General features: G+C 60.4%; 1 protein-coding gene across 6 annotated transcripts in view; it reads right to left on the bottom strand.

Annotated features, from left to right (window-relative positions):
• Nucleotides 1-22,682, bottom strand: part of KDM4B (lysine demethylase 4B) — a 134,805-nt gene that overhangs the window by 35,102 nt on the left and 77,021 nt on the right. For 5 of the 6 annotated variants that reach the window (XM_060007515.1, XM_060007520.1, XM_060007516.1 and 2 more), the window contains exons 8-9: nucleotides 19,040-19,143; nucleotides 14,555-14,692 (exon numbers count right to left, since the gene is read on the bottom strand). In XM_060007515.1, coding sequence (XP_059863498.1) covers nucleotides 14,555-14,692; nucleotides 19,040-19,143 — 242 coding nt within the window. Of the gene's footprint in view, nucleotides 1-14,554; nucleotides 14,693-17,432; nucleotides 17,957-19,039; nucleotides 19,144-22,682 lie in introns of those variants that run through there. The other variant, XM_060007518.1, reaches the window with a different exon arrangement.

The raw sequence follows: 22,682 nt of genomic DNA, 5'->3' as shown, positions 1-22,682 counted from the left end.
TGAAGGGGATGGAGGGGACCCGGAGCACATTGCCTGTGTCCTGGAGCCCGGCCTGTACCCGGGCTGGGAGCAGGGCTGGGAACACTCACCCTCACGTCTCTGTGGGGTTCTGGCTGCGGTGGGGTTTGTCGCTGGTGGGGACCAAGGTGTGGGGGGCATGGGCACCAGGGAGGAAACGGTGGGAAGAAGCCAAGGCCCCTTGGGTCGTGGGGGACAGGAGGGACAGCCCCCGGTGCAGGACACAGCAACAGTCACCTTCGTGGGCTAAGCCGCTGAGCACCACAGACCCATTGCCTTGTTTCAGCTCACAGTTTGGCAAAAGAATTTGCTAAGACCAGCGAAAAGATCCGGCTACTTAAAAGCAACTTCCAGGGGCTGAGCGCGCCAGACCCCCGCCACGGACCCTGTACCACTGTCTTCTGATTTGTGGCCCCTGCCCAGCAGAACTGCCCCCGCCGCTGTTTCACTTCAGGCCTGCGAGTAAGCACAGGGGCTCTGAGCTGCAGGGCCGTCCTGGAAATGTGGCTCAGGGAGGGCGGGAGGCTGGAGGCTTGGGGCACAACCCTCGGGGCAGCGCCCAGGGAGGGACTGCGTCCTCCCCTCCAGCCCGGCGGGCTCCCAGACCTTCCTGAGGACCTGCTGGAGTCACTGCGGCTGAGTGTCTGCTGCTTGCTCTCCAGCTCCTGAGCTCAGCAGCCCCACCAGCCGGAGACCAGCCGGAGTGTGCTCTCCCTGGGACCTGGCCTGGCCATTAGTTCTGATGGGGAAACCAGGCTCGAAGGGGAGGGAGGAGGCCTGAGGGCCCCCTGCAGCCTGAGCGCACCCTGGGGCCCTCTGTACCTTCAAGACTCAGCCAGCAGAATCGCGTGGGGCAGGGCTCCCGCTCCACGAGCAACTAGGTAATGAGGACGCTGAGCATCCTGTTCAGATCAGCCAAGGCGGGGTGGCTGGTGATCCCATTAGTGCCGAGGGGCCATCTGGGGACAGAAGGAGTAAAGGAAGAGGAGGGGGACTGTGGCGGGGCGGGGGGGACATGCGCTGCACATGGCCTGGGACCCAGCACCAGCCTCTGTGGATGCGAGACAGGCTGTGCTCTCTGTGGGACCCCACCCTGGGCCTGCCTGCCTGGCTGGGGGTCGAGCTCCAGCCCCCATTGGCTCAGCCCCACCCCCAGATTCTGGGCCTGGAACGGTGGTCTCCCCAGGTGATGCGAGCAGAGGGAGGTGGCGCCCCGACGCTCAGAGCAGAACTGGCTCTCTGATGCAGCCGCTCATCAAGGGGGACCTGACAGCCCCAAAAAGTGCACCTCAAAGAGCCCCTGACGGGCCCCCCGTGGAGCTGCTGGCGCCAAGTTAATTAACACGGGAGGAACGAGCTGTTCAAAGTGACAGTGGAGAGGAGACACGAGCTCCGCCCCCGCACCCCCCACAAGAGGAGGGGGGACAGGATGCCCCCCAGAAGCAGACACCAGCTGCCTGCCGAGCAAAAGGCTGGCAAGCAGGGCAAGGGCGCAGCCCTGACAAGCCACGGGCGAGCCAGCGAGGCCCTTTGCTCCCCGGGGATCTCACCCAAGGATGTGAGAAATCCAGACAAAGACCGTCTCTGCTTCATCACAGAGAGAAAAACGTGCGCATGCACACACGCATGCACAGGCCTCAGGAAAACTCTAACCACAGGGCAACCTCTGTGGACCCCCTGGGTAGGTGACAGAGCCACCCGACGGCCCTGTGCGGGGCTGGTGATCCTTGGTCCTAAGCACCGATTCAACTACAGAAACGGTCTTACAATGGATCTGTTGTCAGAAGAAATACAAAACTCACAGTCAAGAATACATTAAAGCCCCAACTGCGACCAAAGACCTTTAGGGAAAGTCAAGGTTATTCATCAAAACCAACCACGGTTCTTTCAATGGAGGGAGGGGGGGGGTGTCAAAAAATTTTGTAGTATTTGTTTTTCTAAATCTCTTTACTGAGCAAGTATATCATTTAAGTCGGTTGGGGGTGGGCAGATTATGAAATCTGGCCCACCACCTGTTTTTGTAAATAAAGTTTTATTGGCACACAGCCCAGCACACGGCCCTGCCCACGGCCACACTGGTGCTGCTACAGCAGAGCTGAGCAATTACACAGCAACTGGATGGCCCCCAAATCCACAAATATCCACTATCTTGTCCTTTACAGAGTTTGCCAAACCTTGAGTAAGTCACAAAATCATTTTCACAAGGTATCTTGAAGCCCTGACCCCACCAGTGTATCTGTATCTGCAGAGAAGGAATTAGAAGGTGATGAAGGTTAAATGAGATCATAAGGGTGGAGCCCTAATCCTGTAGGACTAGTGTCCTTTTCAGAAGAGTAACAGAGACAGATCTGACCCCTGCCCCCGCTGCCCCCATGTGCGGACACAGCAGGAAGCTGGCGGTCCACATACCAGGACTAGAGTCCTCACGGGAAGCTGACCCCAGTGGCAGCCTGATCTCAGGCTCCCAGCCTCCAGAAGTGCGGGGAATAAATGCCTGTTGTTTAAGCCGCCCAGTCCCTGGTACCATATTTCTGCAGTCTGAGCCGACAGAAGACAGGTGTCTGCCTGGAAACTTACTGCAGTCCCGCTTTTTACCGAGCATAGCAAGCTGCACATCCCCACCACCTGCTGCCAGAATCTGACTCTCACCAGGTGCCAGGAAGCACCTAGAACCTGGCACATGGAGGCCTGGCCTCGGGCTCCACCTCCTCAAGGCTGCACCTGCTTTCACACCTGCAGCCCGAGCCGACCACTCTCGGGGGAACGTGCCCCCCACCAGAGCCCCTGGGGACCTGAGCAGTGGGCCTGGGCCAGCTATGCACACCCCCAGCCGGGCTGGGCCCGGACCCCACTTCAAAGGGGACCCGGGGGCCCAACAAAGGGACCAGCCCCATGCTGTCTGGGGTCGCCAAGTCTCCTTCCTACAGAGGTACCAGCTCCTAACCCCGAGCCTCGGATCTCACACGTTGTGCCGGGGACGGCCATAGGTTTTCTGGTTGGTTTTGGCCGCGCCGCAGCATGCGAGATCTTAGTTCCCTGACCAGGGATCGAACCCATGCCCCCTGCAGTGGAAGCGTGGAGTCTTAACCACTGGACTGCCAGGGAAGTCCCGGTTTTCCGTTTTAATGAACTCAGGTGCTCATAAATGGAGGAACACGGTAATGAAGTTCCCTGAAATGACACCTAAGGAATGAAGGGGTCAGATCCTTGGTCACCTTGCCAGGGCCTATGGCAGGAGACGCAAAAGGGCCAGCCTTGGGGGTGACTTTCTCTTCTATTTTTCGTGGTGGTAGGTGTGCAGGTGGGCCCTTTTCTTACTGAACCCATCCCAATACGCTACACCTACCAGCAGTCACATTCTGTACACAGCTCAGAGACACGTCTAAGATGTGGCCCAAGTTCCAGGCAGGATGGATATAAGACTTCCTAGAGTTTCCGAACAGCCTGGCCCGCAGTGGAAGCATACTTTAAGGGCTTCAATTTCCCAAGGTTTGGTTGTTTAAAAAGAAAGACACTGATCCTAGATTGGATCCAGCAATTGAAACCATAAAATCCCAGAGCAAAATCGTTTCTCACTTTTAGCTCACAGAGTCTGTCTTCCACGTCTGAACCATTACATGCTCCGAACTAATCAGGTTCAAGGGCTGTGGCCTCACGGCCCAGAGCCAGGCCCAGCCCTGCAGCAGCTGACAGTGAGATGGGGAGAAATAAACACACGCGAGGGGGCAGGAACACGGGAGCAGAGAAGGGCCACACCCACCCGAGGTCCGCCAGAGCCTTCCTCTTGGCTGCCAGGAACAAGCACCTACTGCGTGCTCTTCTGGTCCTGCTCATGTCAATGGCAAAGCGGGAGAGAGGAGGCCCAGCAACCAGCCTGAAGACTATTAAACATGGTTCACTGAGATCATCCCCAACAGCTTTGTGGTTGGTGAGGCCGCAGCGCCGACTCCCTACCCTCGGGGCTCCTGCCTGCCCTGCTGTGTGCGTGTGAGGCCAGCCGGCTGGGTCGGAGGCCTCAGGATCGCAGACCCGACGTGGGAAGGCCGGGCCAGGTGCGGGCCTGTCTTCCAGCCCACGGCTCGCTGCGGCTGGGCCCCGAGCTGCAGACCCCTGAATGTTCGCTGCCCGAGGCACCTCCACGAGGGGCCTCCTCGCACCGTGGAAATGTCCTACGTCTATGTTGTCCCCGAGATCACCACCAGCCCACGTGGCTATGAACTAGTACTTGCTGGTGTGACCGAGGTACAGGACACGTAATTACTTCACTTTAACTAACTTGTGGTTAAAGGGCTGTGCAGGCCGGTGGCTTCGTGCTGGGCAGCGCGGCCGGGCAGCCCCACATCCCTTCTGCTGCCAGCCCCGCAGGCACTGCACCTAAAACCCAGACCCAAACTGTCTCTCCTATCCACCCCACTTTCTGCTCCTCGGTGTGGACTAACGCTCCTCCCCCACTGCTCCCCAGGGGACAGGGCTCAACAGTGTCCCCCAATGCATGTCCGCCAGGGACCTCAGAATGAGACCTTATTTGGAAAGAGGGTCTTTGCAGACAAGTTGGCCAAGGTGAGGTCACGCTGGAGCAGGGTGGGTTCTAAATCCAGTGACCGAGGCCCTTGTAAGAAGAGCGGAAGTGGGATCCCGACAGGGGGACAGGGTCACATGAAGATGGGCAGAGACTGGAGGATGCGTCTACAAACCAGGGACACCAAGGATTACCGGCCACGCCAGAGGCTGGAAGGGGCGGGAAGGACCATCCCCTGGAGCCTTCAGCCACACCACACCTCCATCTCAGACTTCTGGCCTCCAGGGCAGGGCAGGGACGCCTTCCTGTTGCTTTCAGCACCCCTCCTCTGCTGATGGCATTTTGTGACCCGAATACACCAAGGTCTAGAACCGCCCCGCCCCCCAAGAAGCCCCTGCTGGTTGACGCTGCCTGCCTGCCCGCTGTGCCCTTCGCGGTCTCCCTGGGTCGGAGTGCTCCTGGGCATCCTGTCCCTCATCTGTGTCCTCTGCACCTCGCCGACTTGTTCCCGTCTCCCAGCAACTTGCCGATGACCGGTGCTGAGCAGATGCTGATGTGGGAGCGACACACATGCTTCCGAGGGAACAATCCCAGGGCCAGGGGGTGCTTCAGCCCACAAAGTGTTAAGCACCCAGAGACGGGGCAGAAACCACCCTCCCAGGAGCCTGCATCTGTCAGGACCAGAGCCGGCCCCCTGTTTCTGATGTAATTACCCACACGGCAGCGGGGGACGCGATAACAAACCAGTTCATTAGGAAATCCACTGGAAGCCCTCGGAAGCGCTTCATAAACAAAACCATTAGGCACAGGGCTCCCGGGGTCTCCCCCATCCTGGCTGGCGGGGCTGCTTCCCAGGGCTGGGCAAGGTCACAGGCCTTTGATCTGCAGGATGCTGCCCACCACCCCTCCAAGGTCACTCTCTTTCTTCCTCCACACAAAGGAAGCCTCTTCCCTGCTGCACTGTGGCTGCAGCCCGGCAGCCTAGACGGTTCTCCCGCCTGCTGTGAAGGGCCCTCCCACCTCCCCCTCTGCGCCAATGATGCTGAACCCAGGCCCTAGGTGCCAGGCACTTCCCAAGGGCACTCTGCCCGAGGGCCCCACCAGCCCCTCAGCTCTCTCCCTTCACCCACAGCCCCTCCTGCTGACCAGGACCCATGGAGTCCCTCTCTGTTCTCCAGGCTCCGAGGGGAGCCAGCCTGCCTGACCTCTGTAACAACCTCGTCATCCGAAGCCGCAAGACGTTTACCACGGCCAAGAAACGAACTCCATTCACAGGCAGGACGGCAGAAAAGCCCAGATTGAGACTGTGGACTCAACACATGTGGTGTGAGGGAAGTAGAACGAAAAGGAAAAAGCAGGTCACTGCCCTCTGGAGCGGACCTGCAGGTGGCATCCCCGGGCGACACGCGCTGGAGACTGTGGCAGCGTGAAGGTGACCCTCGAGGAACCTCGCCAGCCCAGGGCTCTTACCCAGGGGGAAGCCGTCCCAGGGGACACTGGGCGATGTCTAGGAACACCCGTGGCTATCATGCTGGGGGGGGGGCTCCTGGCATTGAGTGGGTGGGGCAGGGAGGCTGCTCCACACTCCGCAGCGCCCAGGACGGCCCCCAGAGATGGTTCAGCCCCAGGGTCCACAGTGCCGAGGGGGAGAAACTCTGATCTGTGGATTTGAATCACAAGCTCCCCGTTCCACCAGGAAAAGTAGCAAAGCCATGTGACAAGGGGCAGCGGGCCCATCAGTGTGAGCGAGCCCGGCGGCAGCCAGCACCCTTCTCCCAGAGCTGTGTGGCCACGTGTCTGCCAGTGGGGACCCCCCAGCGCTGGGAACCCACCAGGGAGGCGGCCGGCGGAAGCTGTACCGTGATGAGTGGGCAGCACCCCCTCCAGAGAGACTGAGGTGCGAGCACTCGTGTGCATTTCCAGGGCCCACCCTCTGGGCGGGAAGCCTGAACATAGCTGCCTGCAACCCAGGCAGACAACCCCAGGCGCGGGGACAGGAGGGGAAGTAGGAAGGAAGAGACAGGGGCTTTGGGCCGAGGGGCCTGGGATGCCCGCCCATCGCCCACCTGGGGAGAGCCGAGGTCGGCCACATGCTGAGCCACCAGCTCTCCCAGAACTACAGCGGGCGCCAGCGCTCTGCGGATGCACTCAGAACCCTGTGAAGCCAGGGGAGCAGGGAAGGCGACGGGCTGGTGTGTTCAATTGCGGGGGAGGGGGAGGCCTGCAACTACGCTTGAGATTCTTTGCAAGCGTTTCCCAAAGAGACAAACAGGAGGCTCATCAGCTGCAAAGCTGTACTGGAGCGGCTTGGGCCACGGGCAACTCCCACCAGCCCTCCCAGCCACGGCAGCGGGGAGCAGGGTGGCCTCTGAACCCCGGCCCGGGGGAAGTCCCTCCCCGAAGGGGCCCACCAAGCACTCAAGTCCTGCCCACGTCCGAGCTGGCGGGAGCCCCTCTCTGCTCCCAAGGCTGCTCCCCTAGACCCGTCCTCTAGGGTGTTTTCACTCGGGGGACACTGCCCCTAAGGGGGTGAAAACTCCTTCTTGGGGGCAGAAAAGCTTCACTGTCTTTGAACAGACATGTGGTGTACCCACGATGTTAGAATCTCACAGAGGAACAATGAGAAAGAAAGTGTTAAAGTGTTCTGTGGGTGGGTGGGTGGGGGGTGACAGTGAAAAAGAAGGCGGAAGAACGGCCCGCAACCCGCCCTCTAGACCAGGCTCTCATCCAGGACCTGCCCCAGGGGGCACCAGGCCACGACTGGGGAAGCGAAGGGGCTCCTGGCATTGGGAGGGGGTGGGCCCGGGGATGCCAATGCCCAGGCCGCACGAGGCTGCTGTGCTGTGGGGAGCCCTTGCCTGAGACCCATCCTTCCAGATCCGGTGGCGCCTGTTCTAGATGGTCAGAGTTTAAGCCAGCACAAAACCAAGCCGGAAGGCAGAGCCGTGGCACCGTGCTCTCCACTCCGACCCTCACCGCTATGCTACTGTACGCATCTGGGCTTGAAGCCACTGCCAGGGCTGCCAGGGACAGAGTGACAGGAAGCTCTGGGGGAGGCTCCAGGGGAAGCACATTTTATACGGCAATTGACTGCGAACCCCGCGCACCGGCCACCACCAGCGCCATAAATCAGGGAGCCAGCAAGGCGCAGCAGTGCGCAGGCCGGCACCGCGGAGGCGGGTGGGCCCGAGGAGCGTCCGGGCTGCAGCTCTGTTCCTGCCCTCCTCCGCCCGGCCCCCACTGTCACCCCACCTTCTGTCACCTCCCCTCGGGCTCCAAGTTAATCGCCCAGAGCAGGCAGCAGCGTTACTGAACAGAAGGCACGCGGTCTGGAGCAGCGGAAACAGTTTGGTTCACATTTCACAGCAGTGAAGTTCAAGGTGGCCCAGGCTGAGGGGCGGGGGGCGATTTTCAGGAGAGGCCCCCCACCCTGGATGCGCAAGTGGGGGGGCGTGGGGGCCGCCCCTGGAAGCGCTGCATCTGGGGACGGGCCTCCCCACCTTCCACGATCAGCAGAAGCCATGGGAGCGCAGACTCTCCCGGAGGCTGAGGGCTGGCAGGCAGCGGCCCAGACAGCTGGCGGAAAACCAGCTAAGTGCGCCGGGCTCCTGGCCATTCAAGCCGGCTTCTAAATCTCTCTCGCTCTGTTTAAGCCGAAGTCATCTCCTGTACCTTGTGGGGTGGCCGGGATGCCAGTGTGCCCTCGGTGGAGGAAAGAGGCCCTTGTCAGGCTTCACCCGGCGCCACCCACCGGGGGAGCCGGGAGGGACTCGTGAGCTATCCAACGTGGCATGCAGTCTTATAGGACTAATTTGAGCTCAGACCTAAAAAGGCTGATGTGTGCACACTTTATTTTCTCCAGTGAAGCCGGAGCATCCCTCTGATCTCTCTGGTTAGTAATCCCGCTACAGAGCCTGCCTGGCCGAGCATGTGCCTGGGGAAACGGAGCCCAGGCCTCTGGAGGTGGCCCCTGCAGCCACAGCGGAGCCCCGGACACCCGCCTGGGGGAGGCCGCCAGCCTGCGAGACACGCGCGGACAGAGAGAGCATCTCCCAGAACCCCCAGCTAATTCTCTTAACCTCCCTCTGGTCCTTGCAAGGTCACGAGGCCCAGAGTCAGAGCTTGATGCAGGCAAGAGCCATCAGTAAAGTTGGAGAGACAGAGCGGGGTGGGGGGAGCCCAGGGAGCGGGGGTAGAGGGAAGGGACCGCTCACGCTCTGATCTCAGGCCCTGTAGAGTCCTTGTTTTTAAGGTGTCCCAAATTCCACCCCACAGACCTAATATTGACCAACATTTTGGGCAAATCCCCCACCACACACACACACAATGGGATTATACATTCATGATCGAAAACCTAGTTTTTCCACCCAAAATGCCATGCCCATCTTTGCACACCAATAAATAGTGAAACCATTTTTGTGGCTGCGTAATATTACATGGTTCACCCAGACCCCCAGCCATGGGTATAAATTTTCCACTGTGAAAATCAACGATGCAATCAATGACTGTCCCCGTATGAGGAAGGCCTGAGGACCGGCAGAGAGAGACGCACGTGTCCCACTGACGGCAGACACCCTCTGGGAGCTGCCCCCACGGGTCCCCTCAGTGGCCCATAAAGGGGCCTCCTGGTTCCAAAACCCCTTTCCCAATGCTGTCTCCTGCTTCACAGGCTCCCTAGTGTTTGTGGACCAAGGAAGGGAGGTCTGCTTGGTGAGCACGGCATCCCCCGTGGACCCCGTGGACCCCCCCCACACCCTGTGCGCTGATAACCTGGTAATCCAGGCAGTAGGATTTCTTTAACAGCTTCACTGAGCTATAATTCGCATGCCCTACAATCTACCTCCACTCACAGAGCTGTGCATCCATTGCCACAATCAATTTTCGAACCTTTTCATCACCCCAAAAAGAAACCCTGTACCACTTAGCAGTCCTCCCCAGCGCCTGGCAACCACTAACCCACTGTCTCTGTGGATCTGCCTGTTGTGGACAAGTCCCGTCGATGGAATCACTCACTATGTGGCCTTTTGTGTCGGCTTCTCTCACTGAGCATCATGTGTTTGAGGTCCATCCACGGGGCAGCACCGTTCCGGACCAAGGGGGTGGGAATAGAAGGCCAAGTCGTGTGTGTTCTTCTTCCCACATCTCCCAAACTGGAGGATGAAGCCAGCAGGAAGTCCCCGCCCCCTCCGAGAGTCTGTAAAAGCCTCCATCTGCCATCCTGTCCCTATAGCTACCGCCTCCTCCTCTGGGGCCCAGAGCAGCCCTGCAGCCTCGCCCCTCCCCCTCGCCCCACGGACTCGGGCGGTCTCTGCCTGCCCCGGCCCCACGGGCTTGGGTTCTAGTTCCTTCCACCGACCCCCACTCCACACGGAGGCCCAGCCCCGGCTCCACTACCAGCTCTGCCATGTGCCCAGAAGCCCAGGAAGCAAGGGGTTCCTCCACGTGCACGGGCTAGGGCCAGGCGGTCCAGAACCCTCGGGCAGCCCTGTCATCAGGGTGCGCTTTCGCAGGAGCTGTTGGGCGCTGGTTTGGGTGTGAGTGTGGATGCCGTCCAGCCCCGAGGACGCTCAGGGTCCACTCGGGACACGGCGCCCCTCCTACCCATGGGGGCAGGGGCCCAGCTCCCTCATACCCCGAACGACCCCAGGATCGGGGGCCTCTCTGCCCACGGGCTTGGTAGAGAACTTCAGATTCCTCGGGGGCAGTCACCTCTCCAACAACTAGTTCCTGAAAGAGGACCGGTTCCTACAGAGCAGATACATCGACGCCCTGCAGAGTCCCGGTTCCCACAACCCTGCTGTCGGCCCAGCCCCCCAACCCCTGCCCCAGAGAAGAGAGGCACGTGGAGATAACGTACCCACAGCCCCAGAGGTCCATCCCTCGCTCCCTGTTAAGTGCGGGTTTGTGGCCCTGGCAACAGCTAGCATCTGTCATGCTTAAGGGACTCCAAAACCCAAGGCTGTGGACCACGGCCACGAAAACTGCCTTTCAGTAGGAAAAGGTGGCGGGCAGATGCAAGGGCTCGCACACATGCCCGGGGGAGAGGAACTAAACTGAGCTGACGAAGCCTCACTACCAGAGTCCAAAAAGCACAGCCATACTAACCAACCACCCTCTGCACCGAAGAGAGAAAGGTCAGCCAGGGCCCTCAGCTAGGGCTGATCCTGTCCCCAGGAGACACACGGCAATGCCTGGGGATGTCTGTGGCTGTCACACTGGGGGCTCGTGGCATCGAGGGGGCGGGGCCGGGGAGGCTGCTCCACACCCCACAGCGCCCGGGACGGCCCCCCAGAGGGTGACCTGGCCCCAAGTGTCACAGCGCCACAGCGGGTGGGAGTGACGGTGGGCCAGAGTCCGAGGGACCAGGGCCATTTGCACCCAGAGCTCTGCTGGATCCTTATCCATTTCACCCCCTTTGTAGGCGGGGATGGTCGCTGGCCACAAGGAAGGCAGGGCCATTCCCCCTGGCGCCGGGGTGGGGACACGGCAGGCGCCCCCCACTGCAGGGCGCGTCAGGCAGGGAGCAGGTGGCCACGAGGCTTTCCTCCCATGCACAGAGGGCTGATGAGGGTTAGCATCAGCGATGGGGAAGGAAGACCATCCTGGAGAAGAAACTCTACCTCAACTTGACAGTGAACACAGAGTGCAGACTGCAAGTGGGACGAGCGTGCTGTGCTCAGCAGAGAGGGTGGGAGACGGCAGCCCTCTGCAGCCTCTGTCAGCTAGACGGGGACCAGAGGTGCTCCTTCCAAGGGGCTCTGGCAAGAGGCCACAAGCCTATTTTCTCCAGAGTTTTAGAGCCAGGAGGATGCTGGGCACCCCTGTGGCCTGCAGGGCAGACCTGAGCCCGAGGACTGGGCACCCTGCCCGCAGTGGGGAAGTCGGGTGGGCTCTGCAGGGGGCCGGCAGTGGCACATCGGCACTTGGCCTGGCCTGCCGGGCACCAAAGCCACCAGTGCCCTCACTGGATCCTCCGGAACCTCCAGAGACAGTGGCTGGGAGCCAACCTGCTGGAGGGAACAGCCCCTCTGATGCCGGAGACTCTGTGGGCTGCAAAGAAAAGAGCAAAGGAGGTGACCTTCAGCCCTGACGGGCTGGAGCCAGAGCGCCTGCACCCTCGATTCTCTAGACCAGGGACTGCAAACTTCCTAGTAAGGACCAAACGGCAAATATTTTCCACTTTGCAGGCCAGACGGTCCTGTTACCACCACTCAATTCCACCGCTGCAGGCAAGCAGCCCTGCAGGGCACGTGAATGAATGGGCGCATCTGTGCCAATAAAACTACTTATCAACGTGAAATGTGAGTTTCATTTAGTTTTCAATTGTCACACACTCTTCCTTTGATTTTTTTCTCCCCCAACTCTTTAAAAATCTAAATATCATTCTTTTTGCAGACCATACAAAAATAGTCGACCTGCCAGGTTTGGCCTGTGAGCCCCCGTTTGCCGACCCTGCTCTAGAAGAAAGCACAGGAACACCTGAAATTCACACAGGCTGGCGAGCGTGAGAGCTTAGCCTTTAATGCGTCAGCAGAGGGAGAATGACAGAAACGGACGGTGCGGGGAGTGAGGGGCTCGCTGGGTGCCTGAAGAGGTAACGAACCAACAAGTACAGAAGTCTAGAATCTGGGAAGTGGACGTTCTCTCCCTTGGCTGCATTCCGAGGAATGTGCTGGAAGGGGATGCAGACGGGACGGGGCACTCAGGCTGCAGGGAGAGGCCCCTGCTCAGCGGGAAGGGGCCCTGGTCCCCCCGTGCCCCACCCCACCCCCCTCCATTAAGTCCACAGGCCCAGCACCCCGGGAAACGAACAGTCCCCTGCCGCCAATGCCCTCAGCTTGTCCCCTGCGAGGCCAGGCGCCTGGCGACCTCTCCAGCCCAGACTCGTTACGGGGGCAGCGGAGCTTGGAGGTTTGAACCTGCTGTCCCGTTCCACCACCTAAAGGCCTGGAGGCTGACATCAGGTGGCAACGGACGGGTGCCCCGTGGCCAGTGGCCACTCCTGGCAGAAGCCGCCAGGCACCCCAGAACCCGGGCCGGCTCAGAGCAACGCTTGTCACTTGTTCAGTAATTTCACGCTCCGCCGCCTGGCGATATGAGGGTGGAGCCCCATCTAAGGCTGCGCTTCCCAAGTGCCACTTGTTTGTGAACACATGGCTGAACCCAAAATTGCTTTCAATATCCGGGCAATCCCCGCTGGCCCCGCAGCAGGGTCGGCTCCAGCAGCGCCTCCGGGACCAGCCCCGGGGCCAGGCTGATAACTCAATCGCACAAAACTCCCTGCAAACATACCCCTGTGGATCTAAAGGGACAATCCTGACACCCCCGTCTCTCCTCTTGCAGCGAAGCCAGAGGCTCTGCCAAAGACAATCCCCCCACAGTTTCCTGAATTAAGTATAAAAAGCCCAGCACTTTAAATCCCGGGGCGCCTCTCCAGTCTTCCTGGCTACAAAACCCATTTCCTTTTCTCAACTGCACTGACACAGCGAAGTTAAGAGAAACAGATCATTAGAAAGACAGAGACGAGCCAGCCCGTCTAGACCGCGCTGCCCAGTGGAGACGTGACGCAAAGCCACCTGTGAAGCTTAATTTTTCACCCCATTCAAACGTGGAAAGAAGCAGGTGACATTTGCTTTAAGGATGGATCTTGTTTAACCCCACCTGTTCAAAAGCATCAGTCTGTAACCCCCCTGAACACCCCTGGTGCGGGGTTTCCTGCTCTTTGCCACGTGCCCTGCCGTGGACTCGGGGTGTTGCACACCACCGGCTCCCCTCCACTCCATCAGGCCACGTCTCCAGGCTGTGATGCCCGATCGTCACGGCCTAGACCCTCTTTTGCAAGGGTCCAAGGTCTGTGAAACACTGAAGGAATGAGGATCCGGGCTCCAAGTCCTCCGGGTCCACACTGCTCCCACTTCCGGGCCTGGGAGAAACCCACCATCTGTCCCAACCCTGGGTCCTAAATCATAACGGCTGAGAAATTCCGCGGAGGAACCCCAAGGCTCTGGCTTGGGAGGCTGGTAGGAAGCTCAGCAGGAGAGGCCTCTCCTGTCCCATGACCCAAGTACCACAGTGGATGCTTGTGAAGAGCTGGGCCCCCTTTTGCAGTGGAGAGAAGGTTAAAGGGACTGAAACCTGAGAGCCGGGGCCGCTTGGTCTGAGCCCAGCTCAGACCTGGGCAGAGCTCGCCGGCTTCCTCCACGGCATGCGTGCTACCAGTCTTGGATAGAAGGCCCCTGGTCCCGGCAGCCAAGGAAGGGCTGGGCCTGCTGCCTGCCCGACAGCCCTCCCAGCAGCTTCTCCCTCCCAGGGCCCTGCCCAGTGCTCAGCCGCTCCCTGGACTCGCCACTACGGGGCCTCGTGCCCCCAAAGCTGCCCGTCAAAACCACAGACAGGTGAGTGCAGGAGAAAAGGAATTTGAGAACGAGCGCTTGGCTCAGATGTCAAATCTATTGGCCAATAATCGGCCCTCTGGGACCAGAACGGCAAATTACTGAGGAAAATCAAAGGAGTCTTCCGGCCTTTCAGTGACCTCTCAATGTGGATAGCAAGGCAACAGGAAGCCCTCAGGCTCGAGCGCAGAGTCTGCTCTGCCAGGGTTCTGCGCCCTCTCTCTCTCCCCGTCTTTCTTGCACCCTGCAGCAGAAAAGCCCAGATGGGGAAGCTGGAGGGGGGCAAAGGCGCTGGGGCCCAAGCAGACCCCATGCCCGGCCAGGTGGCCTCCAAGGGGTCAACTAACAAGGAACAAATCTTCCCTGATCCCCAGACGAGGGGGAACACACCTGGGGTCTGCCAGGAGGAGGGGAGACCCGACCCCAGGCCTGCCCAGACTCCCTTCCCCTGCCTCCAGGTGAGGAACATTCTGGGGACAAGTTTGCTGAGGATCCAGAAACAGACCCTTATGGAGAATCCCAGCCTCCGGTCGAATATAAACAGCTGCCATCCAGGCCCTGGGCTGGGTGAGCAGGTGGGGGCCGGCCCCCTTTAGACCCTTCCCCAGGGTCTGCGGGCACTCACCTGGGTGGCCACCTTGCCGTAATCAATCCACCGCAGGGTGGCAAAGTTGGTAGATTCTGCGCAGTTGAATCCGTGGTTGAATCCGGCGTGGTAGCCGTAGGGGAACGTGATCATGAACTCCCCAGCCTCCTGCGTGATCTGAGGGGCAAGAGGCCAACAGGTGAGGGGCGAGGCCTGACACAGGGCATCACGGGCTGATGGCAAAGCCACAAGAAGCCACCGAGGAGCACAGCAGGGGGACATGGGCTCGAGGACATCCCAACAAGTGCCAGGGAGCCTGACTTTAGGAGCCAAGTGACAGGCTGTGGCCTGGTGCTCGCAAGGCTTGGGAAGTAGGTGAGGCAAGTGGCCAGGGCGGCAACTGGCTCCCAGCCCCGCCCCTCACTGAGACCCCACTGGGCCCCGAGGGGACAGTCTGCACTCTCCAGACGGGTGAGCAGCAATGCTAGGATTCTAGGTACTTCTCATTTGGCGGCGGGGTGGGGGTGGGGTCTCCTGCTTTGGGGGTAGGTGGCCTGGCAAGCGTCCATCCACTGTGAGGTGTTCACACGGCGCCGGGGCTGGCGAGGAGGGCCGGTCGGCACTGGCGGAGCTCGGAGCCCTTGGAGCCCAGGGCGGGTTCGAGCCGGTAGCACGGCGCCCAGCCCTCGTGCGAGGAAGGAGCAGGCCCACCCCCAAAACGTCCCCAGAAGCTGTCCTAAGTGGCCCCGCCACTGTGAGCAGAGAATCTGTCCACTACATCCCAAGACATGGGTCCTTCCAAGTGAGGGCAAAGAGACTGAAGTGACACGTCAGTGGGCCTGGAGGACACGTGTCAAGGTCACGACACTGCAGGACGAGCGCGTTTCCAGGCCTATTCAAAATGGTCTGGACGGCCAGACTCTGGTCCAGCCTCTGCGACAGAGACCCCAAACCAAGAAGTTGGGCGTGAGGGACCGGGGTGGGGGACCCACAGTGATGCCAGACAGAGGCTTCCAGAGGTGCCAGCCCGAGGCCTGGAGAAGGAGGCTGCAGCCTCCTCGCCGGGCCCCTCCCCACTCTGCACTGACTACCCCCGGCCATCAGCAAGTGCTCCAACAGACCAGTGTCCGGCAGACGGGTGACAAAGAGCAGCGGCCGCCACCCCCACTCGCTGTGTCCCGGGACGTGAGGCGGGGCTGCTGGACTAGAGGCTGTGACGCGGGAGTGACCCTCTGGGGTCAGGAGGGCCAGTCTTCTCCTAGGCTGAGCACGTGGTGCATATCAGGTTGTCTGGAGTTCTGAGAACGGGGCCCAAATGCACCCACCCCCCCGCCCCTCGGCGATGTTTCTCTCTAGGGTTTCACAGACACGGACCGCGCTGCCCATGCTCTGCGTCTGGCCTCTTCCGCTCGGCACATCCTCAGGGTTTATCCGTCCCGCCGGGCACATGGGTCGTCTGCTCCTCTTCGTTCCTAAAGGGGTCTCCTGCTGTGAGGATGTGTTGCTATTTGTTCATCTAGCCTCCTGCTCACAGGCCTGTGGCTGTTCCTGGTCTGAGGCTCTATGAGCAGAGCTGGGGGCACCTGTGGATTCATCTTCTCCCGGTGGTTGCTTGCACTTCTCCGGAGTAAACAGACTCCGGAGGGGGCACCGTGGGGCCCCAGGAAACTGCCCAGCGGCTCTTCGCAGTGGCCGCCCGTTTTGCACCCACGTGGTGGGAAGGGCAAGTTCCCCCGCCCCCTCGGCGGCATATGGGGTATGGGGTATTCGCACGCAGTGGCCCTGTGGGGTGGGTGTGATGCTCCGGCCCCCTCCCTGAGGTCTGTGGATGCCGCCCACTGCGTCCTGCCGGCGCCTGCGCACGCCTCCTTCTGCAAAGTGTGTCTGCTCGAGCCTTCTGCCCCACTTAGAGGCTCTTCACCACTCTGTCGTAGTTTTCGGGGCCTGCTAATAACCCCAGCGAGAGGAGCAGAAATCGCTGGATTCATCTAAGTAACCAACGAGGAGTTAAACCCTGGCAGGGGAGGGTGGGTGGCGGGAGGTGGCGACTGGGGGTGGGGTGAGGTGGAGGTGGGGAGACTTCCAGAAGCCAACCACGGAGTCAGAAATCAATCAAAACTGACGTAGCTTGGAGAAAAGCCAGTCCTTAAGAACACGGAGATATCTTTCTTTGCAAATAATGAATTGTACCCATCAAGGGAAGTCAGCGTGCATTAAGTAATATTTTTAAATTCCTGTCCAAGTGACAGCCGCATGCGGGGATGAAGCGACAGCAGAAGATGGGGGAGGAGGGGACATGTAGTGTCCCCAGGGCCCAGTGGCCAGCATCCTCGTTCTCAGGAAGGGTCCCCTGGGCCAGCTTCTGCTGCAGGACTCGGAGCCTCGTCAAATGAGATAAGTAAAATTCAGGTTTGGGGATGCGCTTTTAAATGCAATTACTGATGTTCTTATCCTACTTGAGCTGATTCTGTAAAGTGCTATCTCGCTTTCCAGAACGCCTCCGTGGTGCACTGGCCTGCTTGAGCTCAGGGACGCAGCAGGGTCCCCATCACCGAGCTGGAGCCCCCATGGGGAGAGGCACACTGAGGGCCTGGTCCCCCGCCCGATCCGGCCCATAAATCAAGCCCCAGAACAGGAGACGTGCTCACTTAGAGCAACAAGAAGATTATGTCCCTGTCAGAAAATCTACATCCTGGTGGCTCCATTTCAAACCCATGTCTGTCCTCCGTGTCACCACCGTCAACATTATCCCAACAATAAATTAGAGGGCGCTTGGGATGACGGATAGGCCGTGACGCAAAGCAATCAGTAGTGGAGGGAGCGCCAGCCCCAGACGCCAGTCACAGAGGAAGCCCGGCGGTCGGCTGCTTGTGCGAGCTCTCCAAGAATAAATGAGGAAGTCCGTGGCAGATCACAGAAATACACACTTTTAATTATTAAAAAGCTCTGCTATCGATCTGCTTTTTCTTCTAGAAGTAAATACCATTACAAAGATTTATAAGTGGAGTGCGGGGCGTCACTCTGAAGGCCGCCAGGAATTCAGATGAGGGGCTCCACGTGGAGCCTGACGCTGCAGGGCCTGGAGCCTGGTCCTGAGTGAGCCGGCGGCCCACGGAGGGCTCCCTGCTGCTGGACAAGGGCCTTGGGACGAAGCTCTGTCCGCGCCCCGTGGGCAGCCGCGGTGGCTGCGGAGCCCGGCCTCTCTCCAGTCACCAGCAGCCCCTCTGGGCCAGGAGGCCGCCGCCGCCTTGGGTCACGCTCAGGCATTTCGTATACAAGCTGCAGGGCCACACTGGCACTGACCCGGGAGAACGAGGGTGCCCGCCAGCTGACTCCTGCGACCAGCATCCCTCTCCAGGAAGCACCACTCTGGAGAACGTCCGCGACAAAGGGATGCGAGAGCAAGTACCTCTCACTTCCGTGAGCAATGCCGTGATCTGTCTGTGAGGTTCCTGGCAAAGAATGATGTTCCAACCAGAAGACGGGGGCGGGTGGGGTGGGTGGGAAGAGGGAAGCATGGAAAGCTGCGTTTCTCAGAGTGAAATATCCCGCTACCTAATAAGCACGAGCAGCAGCTGCGGCCCCGATAGAAAGGCGAATCCCCGATCTGTGTGCTGATGCTGCAGACGGTTTGACTGAAACGTCAGAACAGTTTCTGACCTGCTGACACCCTTGGCCAGAGAGAGGCACAAAGGTCCGCCCCCAGAACTCGCTCCTGCGCCTGACGAAGCGCTCTTCGGGGAAACCTGCAGAAGCTGGATTCCCGGACAGTCTCCTCTGCCCCCTGCCCTCGGTGCCACGGCCCACACGCCTGTCCGGTAAGTTCCGGGCACAGGCCTCTCGCCTGGACCCACGCAGGGACCGGGGCGCAGACTCCCCCGTCCAGGAGGGCTGTCTGCGGGGAAGGACTGGCCTGGAATGACGACAGCTGGGCCCACTTCCGGGGCAGAGGCGGCCTGGCCCCGGTGCTCAGCCCCCACCCGCCCGCCCTCCGCAGGCAGTGGGGTCCCTGCCAACCCGGCTCCCAGCGTGGCCTCACCCCTCACAGCCCCACACGGACCAGTGGAGCAGCCTCTGGAGCAGGAAACTGCATGAGTTCACAGCCTTCACGCTGCGAGGGAGCCAGGCGTTTCATTTCTAAACAGGTATTTGCTCTTTCAAAAGCGTCTGCCCGGGCACGGGTGGGCGGGAAGGGACTCCCACGGGGAGCACCGGCTCCTCAGCGCTTCCTGCCAGGTCAGCAGGCGCTGCCCCGACCGTCCACTCCCCAGCCCGGCCCGCAGGACCTGCCGACATTCGGGTCTGGGCGGGAAGGAAAGTCAAGGCCCCTCCTGACGGCCCCTCTTCCATCCTCACTCCCCACCCTGGAAGAGCTGGAGGCTGATGGCCCTGCCCTGGCTTGCCATCGTCCTAGAACCTTCTCCAGGGTTAAGACGCCAGTTTCCTGGGGCACTCGTGGTCACCAGGGCACGGGCCCCGGAAGCCCCTCCACGAGCAGGTGGTCTGTGCTCAGCCCCTACGTACCCGGCTGAATGGGATCCCATACTTCTTGAGGATGATGGGCGAGATGAGGGTCATCTTGTGCCGAAGGAAAGCATCGCAGCCCTGGGAGCTCCCGGGGAAGAAGCCTAGAGCAGAGAAGACCAGCATCAGCCTGGCGGGACGGGGCGGGGCCTGCCCCGTGGGACGGGGCGGCGGGGCAGCCGGGACACCTCTCTCCGGGCAGCCCTTTCCTCTGAGGCCCCGAGGGAATGAAACACACAGGGGACTGCGGGACGGGGTCCTGGGTGACGAGGGGCGCACCCACAGCACACACCCGCGGTCGCAGACAGGGTGCGGCTGCCCAGAGACCGCTGCCCACCCCGAGCTCCCCTCAGACAAAAGCCACCGCGTTGCTTCCACACAGTCACTCGGCCACGTGAGAGCGCAGCCCGGACACAAGACAGGGGAGCTGCTGCTCTTGACCAGACACATGGTGACCACGGTGAGTGGGGTCCCCCACCACCCCCCAACACTGAGGAGTCCGCAACAAAGAGGGGGGCCGCCTGAGTGGCGCAGGCTCTCCACCCACGTGGTCCCACCGCCACCAGGCAGGTGAGGACACGGAGGCCCGGGAGACAACCCGCCCACCCTTGGCCCCAGACACATGGGGCCAACGCAGGCCGCGCCCACAGCCCCTAACCCTCTGTCTGTGCTCACAGCCCCTATGCTCTCTGCCCCACGATGCTCCACGTAACTAATTTACAACAGGGATAGCCTCCGCGAGCCTACGGAAAGCCCACCATCAGCTCTACCTACCCAGAAACCGTGCTTCACTAACGCAGTTCAGGGACGTTCCCACATCGCCTGTTGGCTGCAACTCAAGTCAATGACACGTGTGTCTCGTGGTTAAGAAAAAGCCTGTCCCAGGTTCTGCCCATGGTGGCCAGGCGCCTCAGCTCAAACCCGCACAGAGAGTGGGCACAGGAGGGCTGCCACATGGCTCCTCGAGGTGTGGGATGAGTCCCCACCACAGCGGCACCAGCACGCGCTCCCGAGCGGCCACCTCCCTCTGGGACTGATCCCCAGACGCAGGCAGCCCCAGGGCCCTTCTGGAAGCCGATCCAGACCGGGCCCAGCCTCCAGGCCAGCGCGCACCCTCGACGGGCTGCTGGTTAAAGAGGGCACGTGTGTGTGTATGCACGTGCGCACCCGCGTGGCCCCACCCACACGCCAAGGCTGCAAGAGGCTCCTAACCGCAAGGACACAATGGCAAGGCTCTGGAAGGTGCCAGGGCTGACTGAATCCAGCAACTCTGCTCTGCACTAGAAGCATTTCAATTAGAGTTACGGCTGCCTGCCGCCCGGCCCGCCGGCCTCTCTGCAGTTCCTCTTTTTAATGCACAGTTTAAGTGGCTCTCATTAAAGCTCTAATAAAGAAGCACATTTTAAGTGATTAGCACCAATAACGCGCCAACACATTAATGCTCTCCCCGTGGGCTGCACAACTCTCCCAGCGAGCCCATTCGGAGCACGGCTATTCATTTTCCATATTAATCGCAAACCCATTCCACCCATCTCAGTAATGGAGCCCCTGATGCACACCCCCAAAAAGTTTGGAAGAGACGCCTAGGAGGGCAGTGAGTCACTTGCCCTGGAGCCTCCCCCATCCTTCCTCCGAGGAGGGGAGAGCAGTCCTGAGTGAGGGGCTGCAGAGGAAGCAGGAGGCTCCCGCCCCTCCTCCAGAGCTGACAGCCCCTTTCCTGAATTCCAGGAGCTGCTTGACTTAATGAGTCTGGATTTTTCAAGAAGCAAGGACGGGGCAGCCTCCCTGCTAGCCAACTCTTCCTCTCCCAGCCCCGGCCACTGAGCCTCCCTCAGATGCCCAGGAAGCGAGCCAGCATCCAGGTCAGGGCATCAGAAAGGACCCGGCAGCAGCTCCGGCTGCGGGAACGGAGCACAGGGCGAGCTCCAGGGAGAGCGGCTGTGGCACTGTCTGGGCTCGGCGGGGGGCCCCAGAGGATCCTGCATCTGGCTTCTCTTGCTTCTCTAGTTGGCGCTCCAATCACCCAAAACTTTTCTAGTAGAAAAGGCATACTGAGGGAGAACAGCCGGGCATGGCTAAGTGCAACCCCCTCTGAACAGGAAGAACAGAGAAGCTGCAGGCAAGGCCCGGGGGTGTCACGGACGTGGTCCCCAGAGAGCGCCCGCACTGATCCCCGTGGCTCTGCAGGTGTGGGGGGCTGAACAGTGGCCCCCAAGACGTCCATGTCCTGATCCCCGCAACCTGTGGAAGGTCCCCTCAGTGGTAAGAGGAACTCTGCAGACGGGATAAAGTTCAGGCCCCTGACATGGGGATGGGCCTGGACCACCCAGGGGGCTGGTGTCATCCGGAGGGTCCTTATAAGAGGGGGTCAGAGGGACACTCGACCACAGACCAGGGAGACAGAAATGAGAGCGACGCGGCCCCACGCCCAGGATGCAGCTCCTCCAAAAGCCATAGAAGCCAGGAATCGGGTTCTCCTCCGGGGCTTCCTGAAGGAGCCAGCCCTGCGGATGCCTTGACTTTTAGCCCCTAGAGGCTCACTGTGGACTTCTGACCTCCAGAAGTGTAAGAAAATAAATCTGTGGGGTTTTTTAATGAGGTTTTTTTGAGTAGTTTAAGGTTCACAGCAAAACTGAGGAGATGTGTGTTGTTTTAAGCCACTGAGTTTGTGGTAACTTGTTACATCAACAGGAAGCTAATACAATAGGAAAAGACATTTTAAATTTGCATTTTAAAATACATAATGGGAACAAAATTAATTGGGTTTTATTTTCGAGCTCAGTAAGTAAGTTAAATCAGCCTTTGCCATGCCCGCCTGCACTGGAATTTCTCCCGGGAGAAGCATGTTCCTGAGAGCGGCTCCAGCCCTGTCCATGAGGTCAAGGTCCAAGTTTCCAACATAAAAGGTGACATGACAATGGCCTCTGCAGAGGAACTGGGCCCGGGGGCACCTGCTCAACTCACCTGACAGCCTCCCTCCCACCCAGGACTCTGCCGACCCCGCCAACCTGCTGTGAGAATCTGCTGGGCAGAAAGATGGGCCGTTCCCACCCCCAAGTCAAGTGCAGGCAGGGAGGCGCCCACAGAGGCCGGCAGCCGGCTGGCAGGGAGCCTCACCAACACCAGGCCATGGCTTTGGACGGTTCTGTGGCCACCTGGGGGTGCCAGCTGCCTACTGCTGCCACGGGGGTCGGGGTGGCCTGAGGCCCCGTGCTATCTCCGCGGCAGACTCTCACCCTCACCAGGGTGCTGCCTGAGAGGGAGGGGCTGTTCTTGGCTGCACAGCGAGGGCCCGCCCGCTGGGCCAGCGGGGTCTGTGAACGTCTGTCCAGGCACTGACAGCCGTCCACCCTCAGGACACGGGTCTCCATGGGGACAGGACAGGTGTGAGATGAGAGCAATGGGGGGAACAGCCTGGCCCCCAATTGGGGCACACAGAGGCCTCCGCGCCCCCCAGCCTGGGTGTCTGGCTTGTCTCTAAGGATCCCATGCCCTGAGGGCCGGCCTTTACCCGGGTGGTCAGAGCCCCAGTCGCAGCCCGGGACCCTCTCCGACAAATCCTGTCAGCCCAAGAGGCCCTAGCGAGGGTCTCAGTCCAGGTGGTGGAGGGAGCCTGGGTGACCCGACCCTGCACGGGATTAGC

The sequence above is a fragment of the Delphinus delphis genome, chromosome 3 (genome assembly GCF_949987515.2).
Source record: "Delphinus delphis chromosome 3, mDelDel1.2, whole genome shotgun sequence".
Lineage (NCBI taxonomy): Eukaryota > Metazoa > Chordata > Mammalia > Artiodactyla > Delphinidae > Delphinus > Delphinus delphis.
Note: the sequence above shows the minus strand (reverse complement) of the source record. Positions and strands in the feature narration are given on the sequence as shown.